The sequence below is a fragment of the Callorhinus ursinus genome, unplaced genomic scaffold, assembly GCF_003265705.2.
Source record: "Callorhinus ursinus isolate GAN/ISIS: 27379988/994484 unplaced genomic scaffold, GSC_fseal_2.0 scaffold5, whole genome shotgun sequence".
Lineage (NCBI taxonomy): Eukaryota > Metazoa > Chordata > Mammalia > Carnivora > Otariidae > Callorhinus > Callorhinus ursinus.
This window is the reverse complement of record NW_027397067.1, coordinates 61,235,958-61,258,669: the sequence shown is the minus strand read 5'-3', so window position 1 is coordinate 61,258,669 and position 22,712 is coordinate 61,235,958. Positions and strand designations below refer to the sequence as shown.

General features: G+C 37.0%; 2 protein-coding genes across 3 annotated transcripts; one reads left to right on the top strand and one right to left on the bottom strand.

Annotated features, from left to right (window-relative positions):
* Nucleotides 1-456: 456 nt before the first annotated feature.
* On the bottom strand, nucleotides 457-22,427 carry MED30 (mediator complex subunit 30). Of its 2 annotated transcripts, XR_012378307.1 has the most exons (5): nucleotides 22,095-22,427; nucleotides 14,471-14,629; nucleotides 12,183-12,287; nucleotides 8,488-8,584; nucleotides 457-837 (listed from the first exon to the last, which is right to left on the bottom strand). XR_012378307.1 is itself a non-coding variant. In XM_025871027.2 (4 exons), exons 1-4 carry the CDS (start codon nucleotides 22,269-22,271, stop codon nucleotides 742-744), a joined length of 537 nt encoding a protein of 178 aa, XP_025726812.1. In that variant the 5' UTR covers nucleotides 22,272-22,425; the 3' UTR covers nucleotides 457-741. The 2 variants fall into 2 exon arrangements, 1 of the variants encoding a protein (XP_025726812.1); XM_025871027.2 differs by lacking the exon at nucleotides 8,488-8,584 and having other exon boundaries at nucleotides 22,095-22,425.
* LOC112823336 (small ribosomal subunit protein eS10-like) lies at nucleotides 1,142-1,934 on the top strand. Its single transcript, XM_073893134.1, has 2 exons — nucleotides 1,142-1,543; nucleotides 1,738-1,934. The coding sequence occupies exons 1-2, from the start codon at nucleotides 1,174-1,176 to the stop codon at nucleotides 1,875-1,877; spliced, it is 510 nt and encodes a 169-aa protein (XP_073749235.1). The 5' UTR covers nucleotides 1,142-1,173; the 3' UTR covers nucleotides 1,878-1,934.
* Nucleotides 22,428-22,712: the final 285 nt, after the last annotated feature.

The window sequence follows — 22,712 nt, the reverse complement described above, 5'->3', positions numbered from 1 at the left end:
GCTATCTCATTTAAAACTCTTAAAAAATTTATTTACTGTTTCCAAAAGGCACTCAAGATTACTTTAGCGTGTATCTGAAAGCATCAGCTAGGTGTTGCTCTTAGGCTAAAGCAGGGAGCACAGAAGCACATAGTTGTGATTTCCATTTGTGCCAGACTCAAGTTACTTCATTCTGTCCTGTTAGAGACAGGTCATTCTAGGTAAGACCCCACACATGAAACGCATGGTAATAGTAATTTTCGTCTATTTACAGCAATATACAGGTTAACTATTTTCTCATTTTAACCTGTTTGGGACTCTAAATTTAAAAAAAAATTGAGTTGAAGTGGAGACTTACATGTTTAATTTTAATTAGTTTGTATCACAGATAGACTGTACTTGGTATTTTCATTCGCAAAAATGTTTAAACCTTTAACTCTCCTAAAAGGGTAATAAAATGAGCAAAACCACCATTGATCAAATTGAAAAATTTATTTACAAAACTTATTTTGCTTAAAGAATTCAATTCATGAAGATTAACCAAAACATAAGCCCTATCAAAGTTTATTACAATAATCTTCCATAGAATCAATAGCTTAAAAAAAACTGCCAATGAATACTTTAATATAAAATTGCAATGTAAAAATAGGAACTTTAATTCTAGTGAGTAGAATAAAAGCAGATAAATAATCTTCAAAGGGAAAAAACACTTAAGGGGGGGGAAATGGCATAATGTGAAAAGCAGGAAATTTAAATATCAGTTTAGTTCCTCATTGCCAACATGGCATTTATATCCCAGATGAGATTTCGTAATTGATCCATAATTTGCTTCAGCTGTTGATTCTTCTGTTTGAGTTTCTGTAGAAACAAAAGAATTTATCAAAAATGTTTTGTGAATTATAGACCATGAAGTTATGAAGATTAACATGTCATAAGTTAGAACTCTAATGATCCAGATGGAAATTAAGCTAAGTATTTCCTTAATGGGGAAGGTCTCAACCCTTTTCTGGCCACTAACACTCTCTGAAGGCGTACTGAAGTCTAATTCAGCCTGTAGAGGCCTCTGGCTCCAGCCCCTGACCCTGCCTTTCTGCCTCCACTCCCACCATCAAAGAAATTAAGCTAAACATCTAATTGTCACAAAACCCAAGATGGAGCTTTCCAGCTCCGGCCCCGGACGTAGAAGCTGCCGAGATGTTGATGCCCAAGAAGAACCGAATTGCCATTTATGAACTCCTTTTCAAGGAGGGAGTGATGGTGGCCAAGAAGGATGTCCACATGCCCAAACATCCTGAGCTGGCAGACAAGAATGTACCCAACCTTCACGTCATGAAGGCCATGCCGTCTCTCAAATCACGAGGGTACGTAAAGGAACAGTTTGCCTGGAGACATTTCTACTGGTACCTTACCAACGAGAGCATCCAGTATCTCCGTGATTACCTCCACCTGCCCCCCGAGATTGTGCCCGCTACTCTGCGCCACAGCCGCCCTGAGACTGGCCAACCACGGCCCAAAGGTCTGGAGGGAGAGCGACCTGCAAGACTCACACGAGGGGGGCGCCTGGGTGGCTCAGATGGTTAAGCGTCTGCCTTCGGCTCAGGTCATGATCCCAGGGTCCTGGGATCGAGTCCCGCATCAGGCTCCCTGCTCCTTGGGAGCCTGCTTCTCCCTCTGCTTCTCTCTCTCTCTCTCTCTCTCTCTCATGAATAAATAAATAAAATCTTTAAAAAAAAAAAAAAAAAAAAAGACTCACACGAGGGGAGGCTGACAGAGACACCCACAGACGAAGCGCTGTGCCCCCTGGTGCCGACAAGAAAGCTGAGGCTGGGGCTGGGTCAGCAACTGAGTTCCAGTTTAGAGGCGGATTTGGTCGCGGACGTGGTCAGCCACCTCAGTAAAGTTGGAGATGTTTTGTGTTGAATAAATTTGTAGCCAGAAAAAAAAAAAAAAACAAACCCAAGATGGAGGTTTTCCAAGATGCAGTGTAACATGATGGTCAAGAGGGTGACCGCGCGTCAGACCCTCTGCGTTTACACTCCCCTCCTTCACTAGCTAAGTATGTGACGTTGGCCAAATTACCTAACCTCTCTGCGCCTCAGCTTCCACGTCAGAAAAATGGGGATAACTGAACCTGCCTCAGAAGAGGATTAAAAGATCTGAATGACATAACTGTGTTAAAATCGGGCATGGCATATAAGTAGGCATTCAACGAATGTTCCTTGTAGACACTGAACGTAAAAGAACTGTCAATATAGGAAATGAAGTTTAATGAAAATACAATGCCTGAAGCAACTGGGCTTTCAGAAATGTGGCAGAAGTCACTGACCACAGGATGAAGTGCGATCTACTTCAGACTCTGAAAACTGCAGACCCGGTGGCACAGTCTCTGACATAATCTTGTTCATGACTGAGATCTGCTGGGTGCCCTGAAGGCCCATGGCCCACAGCTGTGTCTCTGTATCTGGGTTTCTCTTTAAGCATCCTTCCTTCAAAGCCTATGTGGCAAATGTCTGCTTAGGTAAAACAAAATAGAGAACTTCCGGCCAAAGTACTTACTAGTTATTATAATAATAATAATAATGTTATTCACTAACCTTTTAGAAACATTACATTAGGAAATATCTTTAATTAGATAATTTTAAAGATGCTATATTAAAATACCTCCAGATAAAGCAGTATATATGCTCATTATAAAGAGGCCTAAAAATCTTCATTTTGATTTCATTAAAGAGCCAACTAAGATTAAGTAAGTTACTCCTATTTTATCTAGAGTTAGAGAAGTAATAGGAAGTAGCTAAAAGGGAGGACCAAGAAACTTACTGGAAAACAGAAAAACAACTTATATAGATTTTAATGTTCAATATTAAATTTAATTCATATTTGTGAAGATAACTAATACAATACAGATAAAACAACAGGGCATATGTACAGTACACAGTATCATGAAGCTCACTTTAACACTGTTTTTGGGAGGAAGATGCTCTTGGAACTTTAGTGACTCAGTCTCCATCTTCTGGGCTCTGTTGTCAGAAGTATGTGGCAGTTATTGAAGCCACTGTGTACAGAATCTAATCAGATGGACCCTCATAATGGTGAGCTGACGGATGACCAGATGGCCAGTACCAAGCCCATGAAGTCCTCTGCATCCTAGGGAGCAAGAAATGGATACTTCTGCCAGCAGGCTAGGGGAGCAGCACACAGACGGCTAGAAGAGTAAAGGTGCTCTACGGTATCCTGGGAGGCTGGAAACCTCAGTCCCAGTGCTAACTCTGCCTCTAACTTGCTCTTTCATCTTAGATAAATTCCTCCTCCTCATCAGATGGCATCATATAACTTACGAGGCCCCTGCCAGTTCTACTCCCTGTACACCCAGACCCAAGAGGACAGTCAGTTATGCGGACACATGTGCTGAAAACCAGTTACGTTTAGTTGAGTGAACTAATGACTGGCTTCAGCATGGTTCAGAGTCAGCTGCCCATCACATTGAGCCATCACTTGCCCCCTAGCTAGGAGGGACTGCAGCTCCTGTGACCTCCCCTCTCAAATCTCTTTTCAGGGAGAATGGAAAAGAGCTACTGACTAAGAATAAAAGGAAGATTAAAATGTGAGTAGATTAAAAAAAAAAAAAAGTCTTATTTGAATTAGTACCTTCTGACATACTTTGAGTATGCTTACTTTTAAGTTTCACAACTTTTCTTTGGAATGGAATTTGGAGCCTGTAACACTTTCTGTTCTACATTTACTGAGGGTATATTATGTACCAGGTTCTGGGTTAGGCATTGTGAGGGGAGAAAAATGAATGAGGAACGGTCCCTGCCTTGAAGAAATTCTGCATCAAGGAGGAGGAAGATAATGCCCACATTGACTAGATTGTATAACCTGGTAAGGCAGATGCTGTGTAACCCAAAAAGAGACACGGCCTCTTACTGGTAAGGTCAGCAAACACAGGGCCTAGAAAAACTGGTGGTCAGCAATAGTGGAAGGGGGATAAACTTGAGCTTGGTAGTGGGCAATAGGGACCATTAAAATTCTTGAAGAAAAAATATGATTTAAACTTGAATGAAAAAGGTTAACTGGACAAATGTGTGGGATGGAGTCTCCTGAATCATTTCGGTGGTGAAAAATCTGTGTCCATAGAAAAGAAGAAGGAGGAATAATTTAAGTTTTAAAAACTGAAACCACTCAAAGGCCAAGTCTAGTGAAATAAGCTCACTGGTCAAATTTTTGGTATAAATTATTAGAAGCAATAAAATTATATTCTTGGGTAGTTAAAAATACAGTTTAAAATCAATATCAAAACAGGTCTGATGGCTTCCATTAACGGATGCATCACTGGCATAAATGTGCAATTTAGCCAATAGGACTACTTTTAAAGAATAGTCATTTGGAAATACAAATTCTAATATACTTGTTTAAAAAAAAAAGTAGCCTCATTCTTAAGAAATTAAGAGAACTATGGGGTACCTGGGTGGCTCAGTCGGTTAAGCGTCTGCCTCCGGCTCAGGTCATGATCCCAGGGTCGTGGGATCAAGCCCCTGCATCGGGCTCCCTGCTCAGCAGTGAGCCTGCTTCTCCCTCTCCCTCTGCCTGCCTGTCTGCCTACTTGTGATCTCTCTCTGTTAAATAAATAAATAAAATCTTTAGAAAAAAAAAGAAGTTAAGAGAACTAAAAAATGTAGGGTATTTTCAAGGTAATATTCAACTCTAGGTAAAAGTAATTAAAAAAATACGTATTTTAAAGCACTTGGAAAGTTTTTCTCAAAGATGCCACAAAGTTTTAAATTAAAAATTAGCATACAAGAAAGATACCCAGAGCCAAAACACATCATGGCACTATCAACAGCAAGCTGACAGTTATGCTTATTAGTGGTTAAATTGTAAATAAATTTTCATGACATGATACAGGATTTAATATATACAGTCTTGCCCCTGATTGATTTTAACAGAGGTTGACAGCTGCTATTATCAAAATCCATCAGCTGTGCCTAATTTGTTACATCAACAGGTGAATGTGTAAGTAGAGCAGACACTTAAAAAATATGTTTATGTTAAGTCATGCCATGTAATATTCCTATAAAGGCTGTGACCACTGGTCAAAAATGCTTTAATTTCTAAGTGCATGGACTCAATTACACATCAAACCTGTAAAAAATACCCACGGTACCTCTTTCGTTTTCCCATCAACAAAAGAGTTCAAGCAAAATCGAACTCATTCTGATGTCCTTCATACATAGAGTCTCAAACAAGTGTTTTGTCTTTACATGAGTATCAGGGCGTATAGATTCCAGAATGTATGAAGAGAAAATGAAAAGTATTTAAATAAGCCAAAAATCTGACTACTGAATTAGGCCATCCTATCAACTCATGATTTACATCAAATACGGATTACAAAATTTTGTGCCCCCAAATTTTATGGCCTATGGCAGGTATTGGTGGTATATTCGTCGTTAGAAATCAGACTGTAGGGACGCCTGGGTGGCTCAGTCGGTTGAGCGTCTGCCTTCGGCTCAGGTCATGATCCCGGGATCCTGGGATCAAGTCCCGCATCAGGCTCCTTGCTCAGCAGGGAGCCTGCTTCTCCCTCTGCTTGTGCTCTCTCTCTCTCTCTCTCTCTGACAAATGAATAAATAAAAAATCTTTAAAAAAAAAAAAAAAAGAAATCAGACTGTATATTAAGTAGTAAACACACCATCAATGTGTTGTTCTGTACAATTTTAAATACACAAAGATATAATATTTTGAAAATGAAAGTTAAATGAGGGGTACATAAAGCTTTTTTATGTAGCTTATTTAGAATAAAAATAAAATATACATTGTAATAAGTTTTTGAATATTTTTAATTGAATGCCAAGAATACAATTTTATTCCTGTTATATAGGTCCATAAAGCACTTAATCATTTAAAATAAGCAAATGTCAATGTATTAAAAATACGGTCTGATTTTTTTTTAAAGATTTTATTTATTTGAGAGAGAGAATGAGAGAGAGAGCATGGGGGGGGAGAGTCAGGGGGAGAAGCAGACTCCCTGCTGAGCAGGGAGCGTGATGCAGGACTCCATCCCGGGACTCCAGGATCATGACCTGAGCCGAAGGCAGTTGCTTAACCAACTGAGCCACCCAGGCGCCCTGGTCTGATTTTTTAAAAAGTCTTTATTTAAATTCCAGGTTTTTTGGTTTTGGGTTTTTTTTTTGTAAATATCACAACAAACGGGTACATGGAAGGATGTTGCTTTGTTTCCATTAGTCTCCTGCCCTCAGAGAAGACACTTATCCATTTGTGTGAAATGTGTGTGTACAGTGGTAGACAACACATCTGACTGATTCATCGCAGAAACTCCCACACTTAGAATGATAATTGGCACAGAGCAGGTACCCAATTATATGAATATTTTAATATTCAGTAAAAAAACCAAAAAGCCAAATCAAAAGCTTTCCAAATCCTAGAAGAGAAAAAACAAGGGAAAAAAATCCCCTAGCCATCATTTTTAAGCTTGTTCTTTGTTTTCCAGGTAAATATGGCCTGTTGGTATTAAAAAAAATATATGGCTACCATTAAAAATTATTCATTTTAATATTCTCTATCAAATTACTTTGACGTTTGTTACTAGCTCAGATTACTGTGAACCTTAAAGCTCTCCTACCACCACCTAATAACTTAAAAAAATGTGTAACAGGTAAGAGAATTGATAAAAATAGACAAAAGGAATATAAAAATTTAAGTTTATGAATACAGATATTTATAAGTAGTTGAAAATTAAATCAAAGAATTTAAACTTTGTTTTTTAGTAGTATCTGTGTGATTAAATAATTAGATTAGGGCACTATTTTACCATCTGCAGGTTAGCTATTAAGAAAACATTCTTCACAGAAACATTCAGGTGTGTGAGCCATCAAGGGAGAAAAACATATCCATTGGTCATGACCTTACTCAGTACTATAAAAATTTCCAGTTATATATTTTAATCTTCTATTCTAGAAGGGAAGTACAAAGTTGGATGAAGTTGGAAGAAAAGAATAAATAATGTTAGTAGCACTAATTAAGGGTGGCTCAGTTGGTTAAGTGACTGCCTTCGGCTCAGGTCATAATCTCGGAGTTCCAGGATCGAGTCCCGCATCGGGCTCCCTGCTCAGCAGGGAGTCTGCTTCTCCCTCTGACCCTCCTCCGTCTCATGTGTGCTCTCTCTGTCTCTCATTCTCTCTCTTAAATAAATAAAAATCTTAAAAAAAATACATAACTTTATTAAGAGTCAAAATATGTGTTACATTCAATTCACAGACATCTTTAGGTTAAAAAAATCCACTCTGCTTGGTTTTTAGCTATTTAATCTCTCCTGCCTTCTTTATTTTTTGGATTTTAGTTTGAGTTAACCATCTTAGTCCTCCCCCCTCCCTTTTTTTTTTTTAAACCTCTTGTTTACTACCTAATGTTCTAGTCCTGTTTCAAAATATAATAACAGTCCCTAGGAAGGGAGAGAGAGCTGTGAGGCCATCAAATGAGGACTTCCCCTGCCACTCAAGATAGTCTCCCCCTAAATTCTCTTTAAAAAAAGAATTCCTAGAGATATACAGGGCTAAGCTTTAAATCTTTTCAATTAAAACATCTAAATAGATTCTTTTTTCATTGTAATAACCTTCAGTTCAATATGTTAACTAAAACAAGTTCTACCCCAAAGTTAGAAGCACTTATTAACAGCAAAATCAGCAGATTCAAATGATTTAATCAAAGAAAGAGTTCTTAAGTGCCTGAAGTATAAATGGGAACACAAAATTTGAATATGGGCTTTTATTCCATAAATAGACAAATCTTCAGAAATACTGTATATCTATTCTGTGTATTGAAATCAACTTGTTGCAGGTAAACACTGTGGACTAAATACATGTGTTTATCTCTCTTCTTTTTCTCAAAACCCTAATAAAACGGCAGGAGAGAAATGGAAAAACCTATAATCCTATGTGGAGAAAAATGATCAGAAAGGAGACAGTAGCAGATGCGAGGTGGTAGTTTGAGAGGAAAAGTAGAAGGGGAGTGGTAAATGACTTGGGAGGAAACTACAGCCCAGGTGGATTCAGGGACAGCATGACTGAGAACAGGGCTGCCCCTCCATGGAGATGAGGCGGGTGCCATGGCAACAGCCCAGGTGAGGCCTGGGGATAAGAACTGGAGGAACACCTGAAAGAGCTCCAGGGACTAGCAAGAGTGCCAGGTGCTCACTCCCACTCCTCATGAGTAGGTGACTGACTGAGTACTCTCTCCCCGTGCCCCACCCCACCTCTAAGGATTAGGAGGTTTGTTTCCTATGAAACTGAACCACAATTCAGTGTCACCAGCACAGCAGAAGGCAAGAAGACAAGAGCAAATCTCTCTGTGTAGGGCACTGGAAGATTCTTTTCTGAAGAAACTAAACAGCCTTAAAGAAAAAAAAAAAACCCTCAGAAAATGATAGTTGGGGGTCTCCCCCGACAAAAAGCCAACTTGCTTCCCAAACTCAACATGATTAAGTCCACTTACTTACAAAGCCTAGTATTAGCTTTCTAGTGTCTCATTCTTAAATATAAATGGCTTATGATTAAGCACCAGAGTTCACCGGATCTTTCAGAGCCTCCATCTGGAAAGACAACAAAATGAAATAGGGGTTGCAATCTATGGCACATGACCTGTTTTTGTAAGGCCTGTGAGCTAAGGATGGTTTTTACATTACAGCAAAGATCATATATGTCCCATGAAACCTAAAATATTTATTATCTGGTCCTTTAAAGTTTGCCAAACCCTATTTGAGAAGATTATGGAAGAATACCTTCAAATTTCTGATGGAAATAAATTTACAACATAGAATTTTATAGCCAGCCAAACTATCAAGTGGACAGCTATGGGAGGACTAAACTTAAGTCCCTACATTCCTTCCGAAGAAGCCACTGATGTATGTACCTTACCAACAAGACAGTAAACCAAGAAAGAGGAAGATATGAGGCTGAGGAAACAGTGAAGCCAACAGAAGAAGTGAAGGAAGCCTCAGGACAGTGCTGAACAGCAAGCCTAGAGAACACTTAATCCAGACCTATCGAGAAGATGGAAAACTCTAGGGAGGAAAAAAGAACCATTAAAGTGCCTGATAATTTTGACTCTGTGGAAAAGTTAGAAAACAGTGCTGAGATGCTGCCCCAGATGCATAAAGAATGAAAAATTTTAAAAAATTACAGAATTAACTCCAGGAGGACAAAAAATTGTTCAAGGAAATGTGACCCTAGTTTACTATGTGGCTAACCAATAAACAATATTTATGTGCCCTAATAATAAAAACACAGACTATTTATTGAACGCCAATTATGATATAACTGCATTGAAAAGACTGGGGGAAGGAAGTATGTAGGTGGGTCCAGGAGAGAGAGACTGGATAGAAGCTAAATTCTCAAGTGCGGAAAGAAATTTTTTTTTTAAGAAATTTTTTTATACATCTTATCCTTTGTATCAATTATACCCTTCCCTTATACCCAATTATATCCTTCACAAAATTCTAAATCGGTAGCTAATAGGATTTTTTTGATTATACACTGTCAAAGTATTATTGTATTCTGATTATATGAAAGGTCTTTTAAAGAAAATCAGGAGTGAGTTATTTCTAAGCGATCAAATTGGAAAAAATAAGAACAACTCAGAGAAATAAAAGGTGAAATGAAACATATATTTAGAAAAATTATATCTTTCCTAATTTACACAGACTTTTTTTTTTCTAAAATATCATAAAATCTTCTATGGTAGAGAACAAACTCTATGTTACATGCTCTGAAAGTAAAGTTACCATTATAACACTTTTATTTATATACATATTTCACTGTATCTTATAAAAAAACATCCTTATTACAGAGAAAAATAACAGCACATCTACTGTGAATTAATCCATTTTAATGGATTATTTGATAATTAATGAATTATTTGATAATTATGATAAAATTTGAAATAACAGAAACCTGTAACACTTCTTAAAAATGAATGCCTCATATCTCCAGACTACCAAATGCCATTTATTCTTCAAGATATAAATTAGAAGTTCCCCAATCCCCTCCTCACTCCCTACAAATTTCTTACTCGAAGTTCTTTATGCTCATTCCGTACTGTCAAATTTGCTGGAAATATTCTTAATTTGTATCTCTCCTTTTAATGAAAAAATTAAAATTTTATAAAATCCAGCTTTTTCCTTTCTCCTGTGTTTTGATATACATTTTTCTCTTATTTTCCAATATTTTGTTTTTCAGGTCTCTGAAATTAATTTTGACATAGGGTATAAGGTAAAAGCTAGATAATCTCCCCACAAAGTTTCTATTTTTAAAGACAAATTTTCCACACAATCCCTCTTCTGACATAATAAATTTTCATATACAACAGGAAGAATATTTTTCTGGCTATTATTTTACTAATCTGTCTATTCTGTACCATTATTTCACAGTTATTGTTTTTTATAATATTGTCCTTATCATGTTTTAATTTTTGAAGCAAAGAGTTGTTTTATTACTCTTACGAGAATTTTCTTTGATGTTTTAGTATGTTCACACACACAAATTCCAATTTGGACTTGTTTTTTTCATTGGTATTGCACTAAAATCTTATTATTCTGTGTACTTTCAAGAGAATTCATACTCAAGACTGGCATTTTTAGAATATTTATTGCCCATGCAGGAACTTCATGTGTTCTTTTAATTATTCAAAACTTCTTTTATGTATAAGTTTAGTCACATATATCATTGATAATTCCTAACTACTTAATACTTGTTGCGATTTTGAATAGGATCTTATAATCTAGTTGGTTTATAGCATTATAAGAAAACGGTATCATTCGTATAAAGCCCTTTTATCAAACTCTACATGACTCTAGTTGTTAGTCAACTTTCTTTGAGCTTAACAAGCTTGAGTTATAATATTATGTACAAACTTAACAAGCTCGCATATAATATTATAACCCCTGTTTCCCAAAGTTTGTTTCTGTTTCCTTTCTTTCTGTTCTGACTGTAACTTCTAAAATAATAATAAACACAGTGGTGTAAGGCATCTTATTTTAGGCCTGTCTTTAACAGAACTAGTTCTATATTTCACCTGTATAAAAATGCTGGCTATTTATCTGAAATAAGTTTTTTTTTTAAAAGACTAATAGTTTTAAGTGTTCTTTGAATCAGTAACATTTGAATTCTATCAAATGTCTTTTAGATCTGAGAAAAAAAATTTTTTTTCCAATTTAATCTACTGACATTATGTATTATACACATAAACTAAATTATGTTTAAAACCCCTTTTTAGCTGTGATGGATTAATTGTTAATACCCCGATGAATTCTATTAACTAGAATTAAGAATTTCAGGATCAGAACAGGTGGTGGAGGGGTGTGTATTTGTAAGTGAATTAGGGAGATTGGTAGTTTTATTTATTGTGCTATTTGTTACGTTTTGGTAAGTGTGGGCCATATTTCCACCACAGGATGAACCGACAACTTTCCCTATATCTTTTTGTTTCACAAGAACTATCTGAACATTATCTTCTAAACTTCTAAAAGTATTCAGTAATAAATACATTCAAGTTAGGAACTTTTGCAAGATGGAGGGTGGTGTTGTCTAATGCTTTGATAACTCTTAATTTCTTTTTTTTTTTTTTAAGGATTTTATTTATTTATTCATGAGAGAGAGAGAGAGGCAGAGGGAGAAGCAGGCTCCCCGTTGAGCAGGGAGCCCGATGAGGGACTCGATCCCAGGACCCTGGGATCATGACCTGAGCCGAAGGCAGATGCTTGACCATCTGAGCCACCCAGGCACCCCCCCCCCTTTTTTTTTTTTTAAAGGATAACTCAATTTCTTATTCAGGTGTTGAGATATTCACATTTTCTATTTGTAAATTTTTATCATTTGCTGCTCCAAATATGCTATAAGCTCAAAAGCCAGAATTCTGCCTAGAAAAGAAAAAAGTAAATGAGTTGTGACTGAGTGCCTATGAAGCTTTTCTAAGAGTTTTATGTAATGAATTCTGTGATCTCTCTTTTGACTATTCAAGTGGCATTTCTACTTACCTTTTTAGTGTTTGGTTATACTCTAACTAGGTTAAATTTGCCACAGAAACAACTTTGTGTAATTCTATAATTTAAACTATGTCTTTGAGTTATACAGACTCCCTTGTAATTTTTATCCATAATTCTGAAATATAAAATACACAGGCTAATAACTCACTTTATTTACTTCAGCAATTTCTCGCCTTTCTTCACTAGCAAAACGAGGTGGGCCAGCCCGATCGTCATTCTTTGAGCCATCTTCTTCCACATATGGAATTAGTTGCTGGGAGTGACAAAGAGTTAAAAGTCAAAAACATGATGCAAAGTTTCCGATTACACTGGTATAGAAAGTCTCTCTGATTAAGGTTAATTTTTATGCTTTTCTTTTAGTAGTATATAAATAAATTTTAATTCAGGTGACGGCCTAAAATAACAGCCATTAGAAGTTTATCATTTCAGTGGCTCCTATACATTATTTTCAGGTTTCTTTTGCAAAATAGCCCTTATAACATTAGTTGTTACATGCAGTTAAGTAATAGCCTATCCATTTAGTCAGCAAATATTTAACTTTCAGACACTGGGTGAGATACTGCAAAAATGACAAGATGTGATACTTGCCCCTAAAAAATTTATAGTCCATTGAGATAGAACAGGCTTTCTTTCATCTATACTAGAAAGAAAAGAACTTCACAGATGTGCATTATATAAATGTCATTTACTTTGCTATCTAGAACCTCAGTGTTTATGCAAATTTCTAGAGGTTTTAACTTCTTTTAGTTGGGAGAAAGTTTTTTGTAGGAGAAAAAAATTTATATAGCAATGAAACATCTCGCAGAATTTTATAATGAAATATGTATGGTTTGTGATAAGGTTTATTTGAAGCCCCTCATAAATGTGACAGATTTTAGGAATCATTTGGTCTCTACCATCTTATGTCAACAACGCAGGAAGAGGGCACCTGGGTAGCTCAGTTGGTTAAGCGACTGCCTTCAGCTCAGGTCATGATCCCGGAGTCCCAGGATCGAGTCCCACATCGGGCTCCCTGCTCAGCAGGGAGTCTGCTTCTCCCTCTGACCCTCTTCCCTCTCATGCTCTCTATCTCTCATTCTCTCTCTCTCAAATAAATAAATAAAATCTTTTAAAAAAAAAACAAAACAAAACAATGCAGGAACAGGCCAGAGGTACACAAATGGTACAACCAGGAGTCATCTGGCCAAACTTCTTCAAATTCTTGGGACAAATATGAACTCATTCACATAATAACCACTCTTTCTTCCTTTCCTCTCTCCTAATGCAGAGCTGTCCTCCTTCCTGAAGATGATTAATTTACATTCCTGGGCTCTGATTTCTTTATCCTCTTGTCTTCCATTATTTATCTCCCTGCTCCCAAGCTGTCCGTACTGTTTTCTTCCTTTACAATCTAAACATGTCTGGTCTCTCTCATTTAAAGGTTTTTTCCCTCCCCCTTTTTTCCTTTCCTTTCCCCAAAACCTTTGACACCAACCCTCCTTCCATCTACTGTTTTCCTCTTTTTATCTAAGCTTTCTGAAAGCTGGATATCCACTTGGGAGCTCCAGTTCCTTATTTCCTGTTTAATCTTCAACCCACTGCAATCTGACTTCTTGTTGCTAAGAAATTTTTCAACAAAGCTCTCCTTATATATAACAACAATTTTCCTCTAGCAAAATCTACTGGACAATTTTCATTCCTAATTTCCCTTGAATTCTCTCCAGCATCTGACATTGTTGCCCACATTTTTTATCTTTCTCCTATATCTTTGACCACTTCTTTTCAGGCCATTTTGCGGTTTACTCTTTCCTCTGTTCATCCCTTACATGCTGATCACTCAGAAAGAAGGCACTTGTCACATGAAATTGTTCTCCATATGTAGTGAGAGAATATCCAAACCTTCCCAGCTACTTTTGTTGGCAGAGATAGAACTTGTCAACAGGAAAGGGCCACCTATAAAAATATCATATACTTAGTGAACGAAAATATATCTGTGACCCAAGATGAAGTTTAAGAAATATATTTTCAAAAATAAGTGATTCCACTAAGCTAATCTGAATTAATAATAATGAAAACATAATATTTCATCTATAGAGAACTGCCTTGAAGACGATTTTAAGAGTATTTGACAATACTATTAAAACTCCTATTTAAAAAAAATCATGCACTGATTTAATTGTTTAGACCCTGGCAGCAAGAATAAAAATTGCCACAGACCACTCTTTCCTCCCAACAACAAAAATTCACCACAGGCTTGGATGTTCAAATCTACAAATTATTAACATGAAAAGATAGTACTAATTCTATGTATATATATCAGTTTCACCTTCTCTAGTCAAAAGTAAAACCAGTACAGTTTGAAATCTGAAAATATTGTGAAAAGAGAAGGAGAAAAAGGAAAAGATTACAAATGTCTGGCATCTTACAGTCCATCGTCCCTCTACCACTACAACTTGCCTCCACTGGAATGGGATCCATCCCTCCACAGTTTTCGTTGCATTTGTCATAGACCAGTCTCAGCTTCCTGAAGAGAATAGAAAGTTGGCGAAGATGGTCTTGTAGCTTTGCTAGTCGGTCTTGATACGTTCCAGTATGGTAAGTGACACCATTTGGCAGCTTATCAGGCAAAACAAAAACAAGAAAAATATGAAGTAACGACAATCAAGATTTTCTAAAAGTAAAGCTCGCAAAGCAGAAATACTTTTTAAGCACTGCATAAAAGCAAACTGTTCTTCACACTTAATCAAGGGTAATTTTAAGAATTTAAGAATTATACTTGCTCATTTGTTAGCTCCTTGGTGTACTTGTTTCAGTGCTATAAGACAGCCCCAGAAAAAACTTCACGATAGGCCTCTCTGACCAGTTCAAATACTTTCCCCTCTAATTTTTGAAGTAGATTATAACTTTAAAAATAATGCCACAATTTTAATATTACTATTACATAAAGGCAGCAAGCTGCTAAACTCAACTGGGAAGTTAAAAACAAAATAAATTTAAAGAAAAAGCAGCAGCACACGCTGGGCGCCTGGGTGGCTCAGTTGGTTAGGCGACTGCCTTCGGCTCAGGTCATGATCCTGGAGTCCCGGGATCGAGTCCCACATGGGGTTCCCTGCTCAGCAGGGAGTCTCTGCTTCTCCCTCTGACCCTCCCCCCTCTCATGCTCTCTATCTCATTCTATCTCTCAAATAAATAAAATCTTTAAAAAACAAAGCAGCAGCACAAGAAAAGTAAAAAGTGAAGATCAGGACTTTTCCACAGAAGAAAGGAACAGTATACTGCTGCTATAAAAAAAAAATCTCAAAATACCTTAACTATAAGGTAATTATGATGCTCAAGGCATGCAATAAAACATAAAGCTGTCACCAAAAGTTTTACTAAAAAAAGAAATCAACAGCAGGAGAGAGAGGTACAAATCAATCTGCACTTGAGCACCATTAATTATTACAAGTAACTGCTTATGATCATAGCTCTGTCTTGGATGCTTATATATTTTTAATTCAGGAGTTTTATATATAAAAAAAGCCAAAAGTATGTACTGAAATGGTAAAATCACAGACACGTGGAAATTGACTATTATATAGAACTTATAACTCAATATACCTTTTGTGCATTGCTGAACCTCATGAACAAAATATTCCTTTTTCTGTACATCTCTGTACATCAGAATATTCTGTGCAATATTTTATTCCCACAATTTGATCTGTGAAATCATCCTACTGTTAGAATTAACATTATTTAGACCGTTTTCTAGTACAAGAGATGCTTTGATTATAAGTGTTCACTCATATACTTATCTTGGGGATTAAAGTGTCTTAAAATCAAGACACTACTATCCAATAGCTAGAAGATCAGGCTGTTTTTCTAAACCTCAGTTTACTCTTCTTTTCTAAACAAATGGGCTAGGAATGCAAAAAAAGGTGCATGGTACAGTATTTGGAAAAAAAGAAAACAGGAAACATTATCATTACAAGTAGATAAAACAGTAAACGAAAAAAAGACTGGAAAGGCTTAAACATAGTTGATAGAAGATGTAACAGGGAGATCGACTTGAATAATTATTTTCTTCTTTTCTATCATTTCCAAATTCCCTGCAGTGTTATGATTTACAAGTTAAGGAGAAATGAGTTTTTATTAAGATTTTCAGAAATTCTCAAGCATTAAAACACTCTGAGGACAATAACTCCAAGAAACGTGATAAAACATCAAAGGCTGAATCAGTCAAAACTTCTAAAGGGAAAAGGCGTTGTGAGTTCATCCCCCCAAAGGTGATAAACTACACACAATGTAGTATTTCTCATGAACCTTCAATTTATGAACTTTCACCCATCAGAGAAAAGTTTTAAAGGATCCTGCTTTCCTGTTTGGGTGACAATAAGCAGTATAATGATTACATCTTGTGTACAGAAGCACTGTACCTTTAGCTCTACCTTTATTTACTAGGTTTAATACTTGGCCTATATTTTCTACTTTGTGAAGACTGTAAGTTATTCACATTTATAATCCCTGTATTTAGTATAGTGAACGCTCATGGAAGGTTTTAAAGTACAGTCTGAATTATTTTACTTCAGTGAATTATTTTATCCATAAATCTGTACTTAAAATTCAGTAAGAAGTGTGTGTTATGTAAAAGAAATCCCTGCATAAAGAAAAACAAAATCCTTTTGAAATGCAAAGAATCACCCTCCTCAAGTTCACCCTTTCATAGATAGCATCAGATTTATTTTTTAATATTTATTATTTATTTTTAATATTTTATTTATTTAATATTTTATTTATTATTTATTTATAATATTTTATCTTTTAAATATTTTATTTATTTATTTATATATAGAGAGAGAGCGAGAACGAGAGAGGGAACACAAGCAGGGGATGTGGGAGACGGGAGACGGAGAAGCTCAGGGAGCCTGATGAGGGGCTCAATCCCAGCCTCTGGGATCATGACCTGAGCCGAAGGCAGATGCTTAACAACTGAGCCACCCAGGTGCCTCAGCATCAGATTTTCAAAGAAGGGAAGATTTAATTACTTCGAAAAATTCTTGCACACTTTTCATGTGTGAGGCACTGATCGAGAAGCTACAGCACAGTAGTTAATATGAGGGAGACAAGGTTCCTTTACCACAGAATATAAGTTGTAATAGTGCCTAAGATCTCCTGATATAAACCCGTAGTATACATGTTTAGCTGAACTCATTAATAACCATCTCACTCTTGAATACTAATATCTGTAAATATATGATCGCACCCCTTGACACCAAAAGGCTAAATATCCAGTGTTAAATATCCAATCTTAAAACAAATATAAAACACTGAGTAAAAATTTCCCAGCACTATAAAATACATTTATCTCAGTTAAAAAGTCAGCATCATGATTAATGTGGAAACATTAAAAGCATCCTCACTGAAGTCAGGAACAGAACAGGAAGTCTACTAAGACCACTAATACTACTAGTGAATACTGTTCTGGAGGCACTGGCCAAGGCAATTGGAAAAAAAAAAAAGAAAAAGTTGAAACATTAAAAAGGAAGTAGTATAATCATCACTCTTTATTGATATGATATAAATGATATGATAGAGTGCTATTATCAACAAAGGTAGTCAAAAAGAGTGGGTACAAAATTAATATAGAGAAAATAGCTTTGCTTTCATATATGGAAACAAACGAAAATGAGAAAGGAAAGAGACACCATTTACAATAGCAGCAGTAAAGATAAAATATCCAGTAGACTCTAAAAATTTCAAGATATAGATGAAAACTTAAAATACTTCACAGGGACACAAAAAAGGATATTTGTGTTCTTGGTTAGTGAGACTCAACATCACACTGATGTAAAATCTCTCCAGGTTAAATCAACCTAATAAAACCCTAACAGGTTTTTCTCAAAACTAATCAAGCTGATGCTAAAGTACAGGTGGAAAAATAAATAAGGACATCCAGGGCAATTTTGGAAATAAGTGTGAACACATTACAGAGTCACAATAAATATAAGAATGTTTGGGATTACTACATAAAAGACAGGCAGCCAAATGGGATAGAGCATCCACAAATAGATTCGTTTGTATAAAGTAGCATCTGAAACCAATGGAGGAAAGAAAACAAATTATTCACCCTTTTAGAAAAAGTAGGGCTGGGGCCATACCTCACACTTTATAGAAGGATAAATTCCATATGGTTCAAAGTTTTAGATGTAAAAATTGAAACAAAACCCAGAAATGTATCTGATTTGGGGATGGGAAAAGTCCTTCCTTACTAGACAGAGAACCTGAAAGTCCTGAGACTGGTAAATTCGGCTACCTTAAAAAGTACATATGTATGGCAGAACTTCCATAAGCAGGGCAAACAACAGACCAGGGAAAAGAAACACTTGCAAGTTCTATCACATAGACCAAGTTTTTTCTAATATGGAAATAGCCAAATCTTATAAATTGAGGGAGAGGGTTATAACAAGTAGCTAGCAGAAAAGGAAATATAAATGATTCATAAATATATGAAGAGATGCTCAAACTCATTCAAACTAGAAGAATGTAGAGTTTCATCTGTCACATGATCCAAGGTCCCAAAATATAACCCGCTATTAGTCAGAGCCTGGTTGTTGGTCTTGGTTAGGACATGGTAGCAGAAGGTGGTACAAAACTCATGGAGTGCAATTCATCAAAATTTAATTACAGAAGCACAAAGCCATTTCTAACAATTTATCCTACAGATTTAGTTGCACATTTATGTAGGAGGTTATTCACTGCAGCATAATAGTGAGAGATTAAAACCAACCCAAATGCCTAGAGAACTGGTTGAATAAATTACAGTATTTCCATGCAATGTATTAATGTATATACACCTTAAAAGGAAAAGGAAATATATTCTGGACAAATATGAATAATCCAAAATATACCAAATAAAAAAGAAGGTGCAAAGTGTTGTGTATGATACATATTATTTGTGTGAAGAGGGGAAAAATAAAAGAACAAACGTACATTTGCTTAAATATGCACAGAATATCTGGAGGGATACATAATAGTAATAAGCATTAACATTCATTGCCTGTGGAAAGGGGTTAGACAGCCAGCATACAGGGATGGGAGGGATACTCTTCACTTTAACGTCCTCTTTTAGTCTCTGAATTCTGATTTTATATTGAATTTTTTTTTAAGATTTAAAGGATAACAAAACCAAAGCAGTATTTTCTTATTCAGGGAATCTTAAGCTGGGACCTAGCAATCCTTGAATACAATTACCCCTCAAATTTTACTCAGAATATATACATGTGCCTTCTTCTCAGAAGAGAATCTCTTAGGGGGATGGGTCAGCCTGGTGATGGGTATTAGGGCACATTCTGCATGGAGCACTGGGTGTTGTACGCAAACAATGAATCATGGAACACTACATTAAAAACTAATGTACTGTATGGTGATTAACATAACATCATAATAAAAAAAAGAATCTGTACTTTTCATCAAATTCTCAAGAGGCTAATGGAGAACTAATAAATAACCATTTCTCTAAAACAAATACTTAGAAATAATCTCAGTGGTTTGTATTTATGGCACTTCATCCTTCTGGATTAATAATATAGAAGATAATTACATTTTTTTAATACCTTAAAAATGTATTAAGAAATAACAAGGTTACATGTAGTCCGTTTTGTGCCACTTCTTCCAGTGTTTGGGAAACGAAGGATCACATTGTTCTTTTTCAGCCAGTTATGACACACGTCAAAGGGTCTTACATTAGTTAAACCACAGAATTCACAACATAAGAGGCCCAAAGAAATAACTATCATAGTCCCTTACAAATTGGTTTTGAATATATGACCACATGTAATCTAGTTATTGATAATACTTTTTGGAAAGAGTTTGGTTCTCTTAGTGTAGGTCATGGGTGTGTATTATATCTCTGTTAATCATATAGCGTTGGACAGCAAGTTAGCATTGTAAAGAGATTAGTAGGAAGAACTACTAGTTAGGTGTGTTGGTAAATTCTCTCTTTTTTATTTAAATTCAATTAACCAACGTGTAGTACCATCATTAGTTTTTGATATAGTGTTCAGTGGTTCATTGGTTGCATATAACACCCAGTGCTCATCACATCACATGGCCTCCTTAATGGCCATCAAATGAGTTACCCCATCCCTCCTTTCAGCAACCCTCAGTTTGTTTCCCGGAGTCAAGAGTCTCATATGGTTTGTCTCCTTCTTATTTGTTCCTCTTCAGTTCTCTTTTTAAGCCTGTTTCCTTAACTGTAAAATAAGGGCGAAAAGACTTCTTAGAAACATTCTTACAACAGTGTGCCTGACCAAGGAAAGTACTTGATAAATGACAGCTGTAAGATCTAGTCCTAATTCAATACTTTGCATATAGCAGGGTAAAAATAAATATTTACCGAATTCTGAAAAATAATTTAATCCTACTTTGGTCATTTTTAGATATTAATCTATTAATTTTTAAAAATGGTTGCTAAAGATTTCATATCTTCTTTTGGATTCCCTTTGTATTGTGTTTCACACTGGCGTATTGACACGGTTAAGATTTCTATGCACTCAAATTACTTTTATAGCGTACCCACTGAAATCAGAGTTGTAAGAGTCTGAAGACCCGGTTTCAAATTTACCATCACCAACTAGCTTTGGACAAGTCACTTCACCTCTCTGGCAGAACCCTCATAAAACAAGAATGATATCCACATGACACAGTAGTAAGATAAGCAAAATGGTGCTGGAATAATTGGATATCCAAATGCAAAAAAATGCACTTGAATCCATATTTACCATTATATATAAGAAAACAAAGTCAGTGTGCATCATAGACCTAAAACTATAAAACTTCCAAAAGAAAACAAATAGGAGAAAATGTTTGTCAGTTTGGGTGAGGCAAAGATTTTTTAGGTATGACGCCAAAAGCAAAATCTGTAAAAGAACAAATTGCTAAGTTCGATTCCGTCAAAATTTAAAACGTCTGTTCTTCAAAAGGCCATGTGAAGAGAATGAAAAGCCACAGACTGGGAGAATGAATCTGTAAAGCAAAAAGACATACACTAACAAGTGCTGTCAAGATGAGGGGTAACTGGAACCCTCAAACACTGCTGGTGGGAATGCAGAATGGTGTGGCCACTTTGGAAAAGTTTCTCAAAACATTAGAGTTATTTGCCATATGACCCAGCAGTTGCAGTTCCACTCCTACCCATCTATCCATTCTAGAGAAATGAAACATGTGTTCACACAAACATTTGTTAGGTAAACATTCATAGCATTATTTATAATGGCTCCAAAGTGGAAAGAGCCCAAATGCCCATCAACAGATGAACAGTTACACAAATTGTGATATATCACACAATGGAACATTATTAAGCAATCAAAAGGAATGAACTATTGATACATCCTGAGTCAAAGGAGCCAGGCCCAAAAAACAAAACAAAAAACTACATAGTGTATAATTTTATTTATATGAAACTCTAGAAAATACAAACGAATTTATGGTGCCAGAAAGCAAATCAGAAGTTGTCTGCGGACGGAAGGGCCAGAAGTAAAGAGTTCAAAGGGGCATGAGGAAACTTTCTGGGGTGGTGGTGGGTGATGGTTTTCTAAGTATATATACATATGTCAAAACTTTATATAAATGTATTTAATTGTATGTCAGTTATACCAAAATAAAAATGTTTAACAAAACTGGTTAGCAGAATCTGAATTCTTCAGCTCCTTAGACCCTCAGAAAGTATTTTACTTGAAAACGATCTGAAACCTAAGACAGTCTAATGAGGTTAAATAGTGAGAGATCCACCTTTACCCTGAAAGGTACAAAAGTTTGCCTAGGAATGAGAGAATCCGGGCGAATGTAGAAAATGAGGGTTCAGTCTTTCAGAAGTCCTCTCTGGAAAACATCACCCTTACATCACAGGGTCTTGGGGGCAGGCGCATCACTGGGAAATGCTTCTGAGAATGCAAATGGAGCGATCCTATAATTAAGGTTTGCCCAGGACAGCCCCGCTGACACCCAGGGGCCCCACGTAACGACTAAACCAGCGCCCCTTTCTTCCAAGAAGCATCCCGCTCTCTCCACGCACAGCCAGGAGCGCGCGCGCCTTTCTTCCCACCTGCATGTTCCTTAGGAGCTGGAAGATCTCCATGGTGCGGTACACGATGTCCTGCACCGTCTCCTGCCCGATTCGGCAGAGCGATGCCGTGTTGACCTCCCGGGCGGCCTGCTGAGCCTGGGGCCCGCCGAAGGGCCCCGGCGCCATCCCCGACGCCGCCAACGGAGGGGTGGACATGGCGAGGTTGCGGCCTCAGGCCGGCGGGGCTTGGAAATAAGCGTCAGGGGGTCCGCCCGCCGGTGGGTTGCTGCCGGCCTCCGCGGTGGAAGGAGCTTCCAAGACTCCGGCGGCCTGATTTCAAAACAGCGGCCGGGACTTCCGCCCACCGTGACGTAACGCGTCAGCTTAACTTCACGGGGACCGCCCACATGGTGGTCCCTGGGAACTTACGTAGGCACAAAGCCGGCCACGATTGGACCGGAAGCCCTGGTGGGGCGGGACGGAGAAGCTGAGTAGCCAATCACCGCCTGCACTTCAGCCAGGGGGCTGTGCTCGTGCTTTGAGGCGGTTGGGCTTTCCCCGAGTTCTTTCCTAAAGTCTCAGCCTGTTCTTAGAATTCCTGAAAAGAACTCTTCTTACATTGTGTTAGTTTGCTGATCATGACCTCGTAACAAGCCT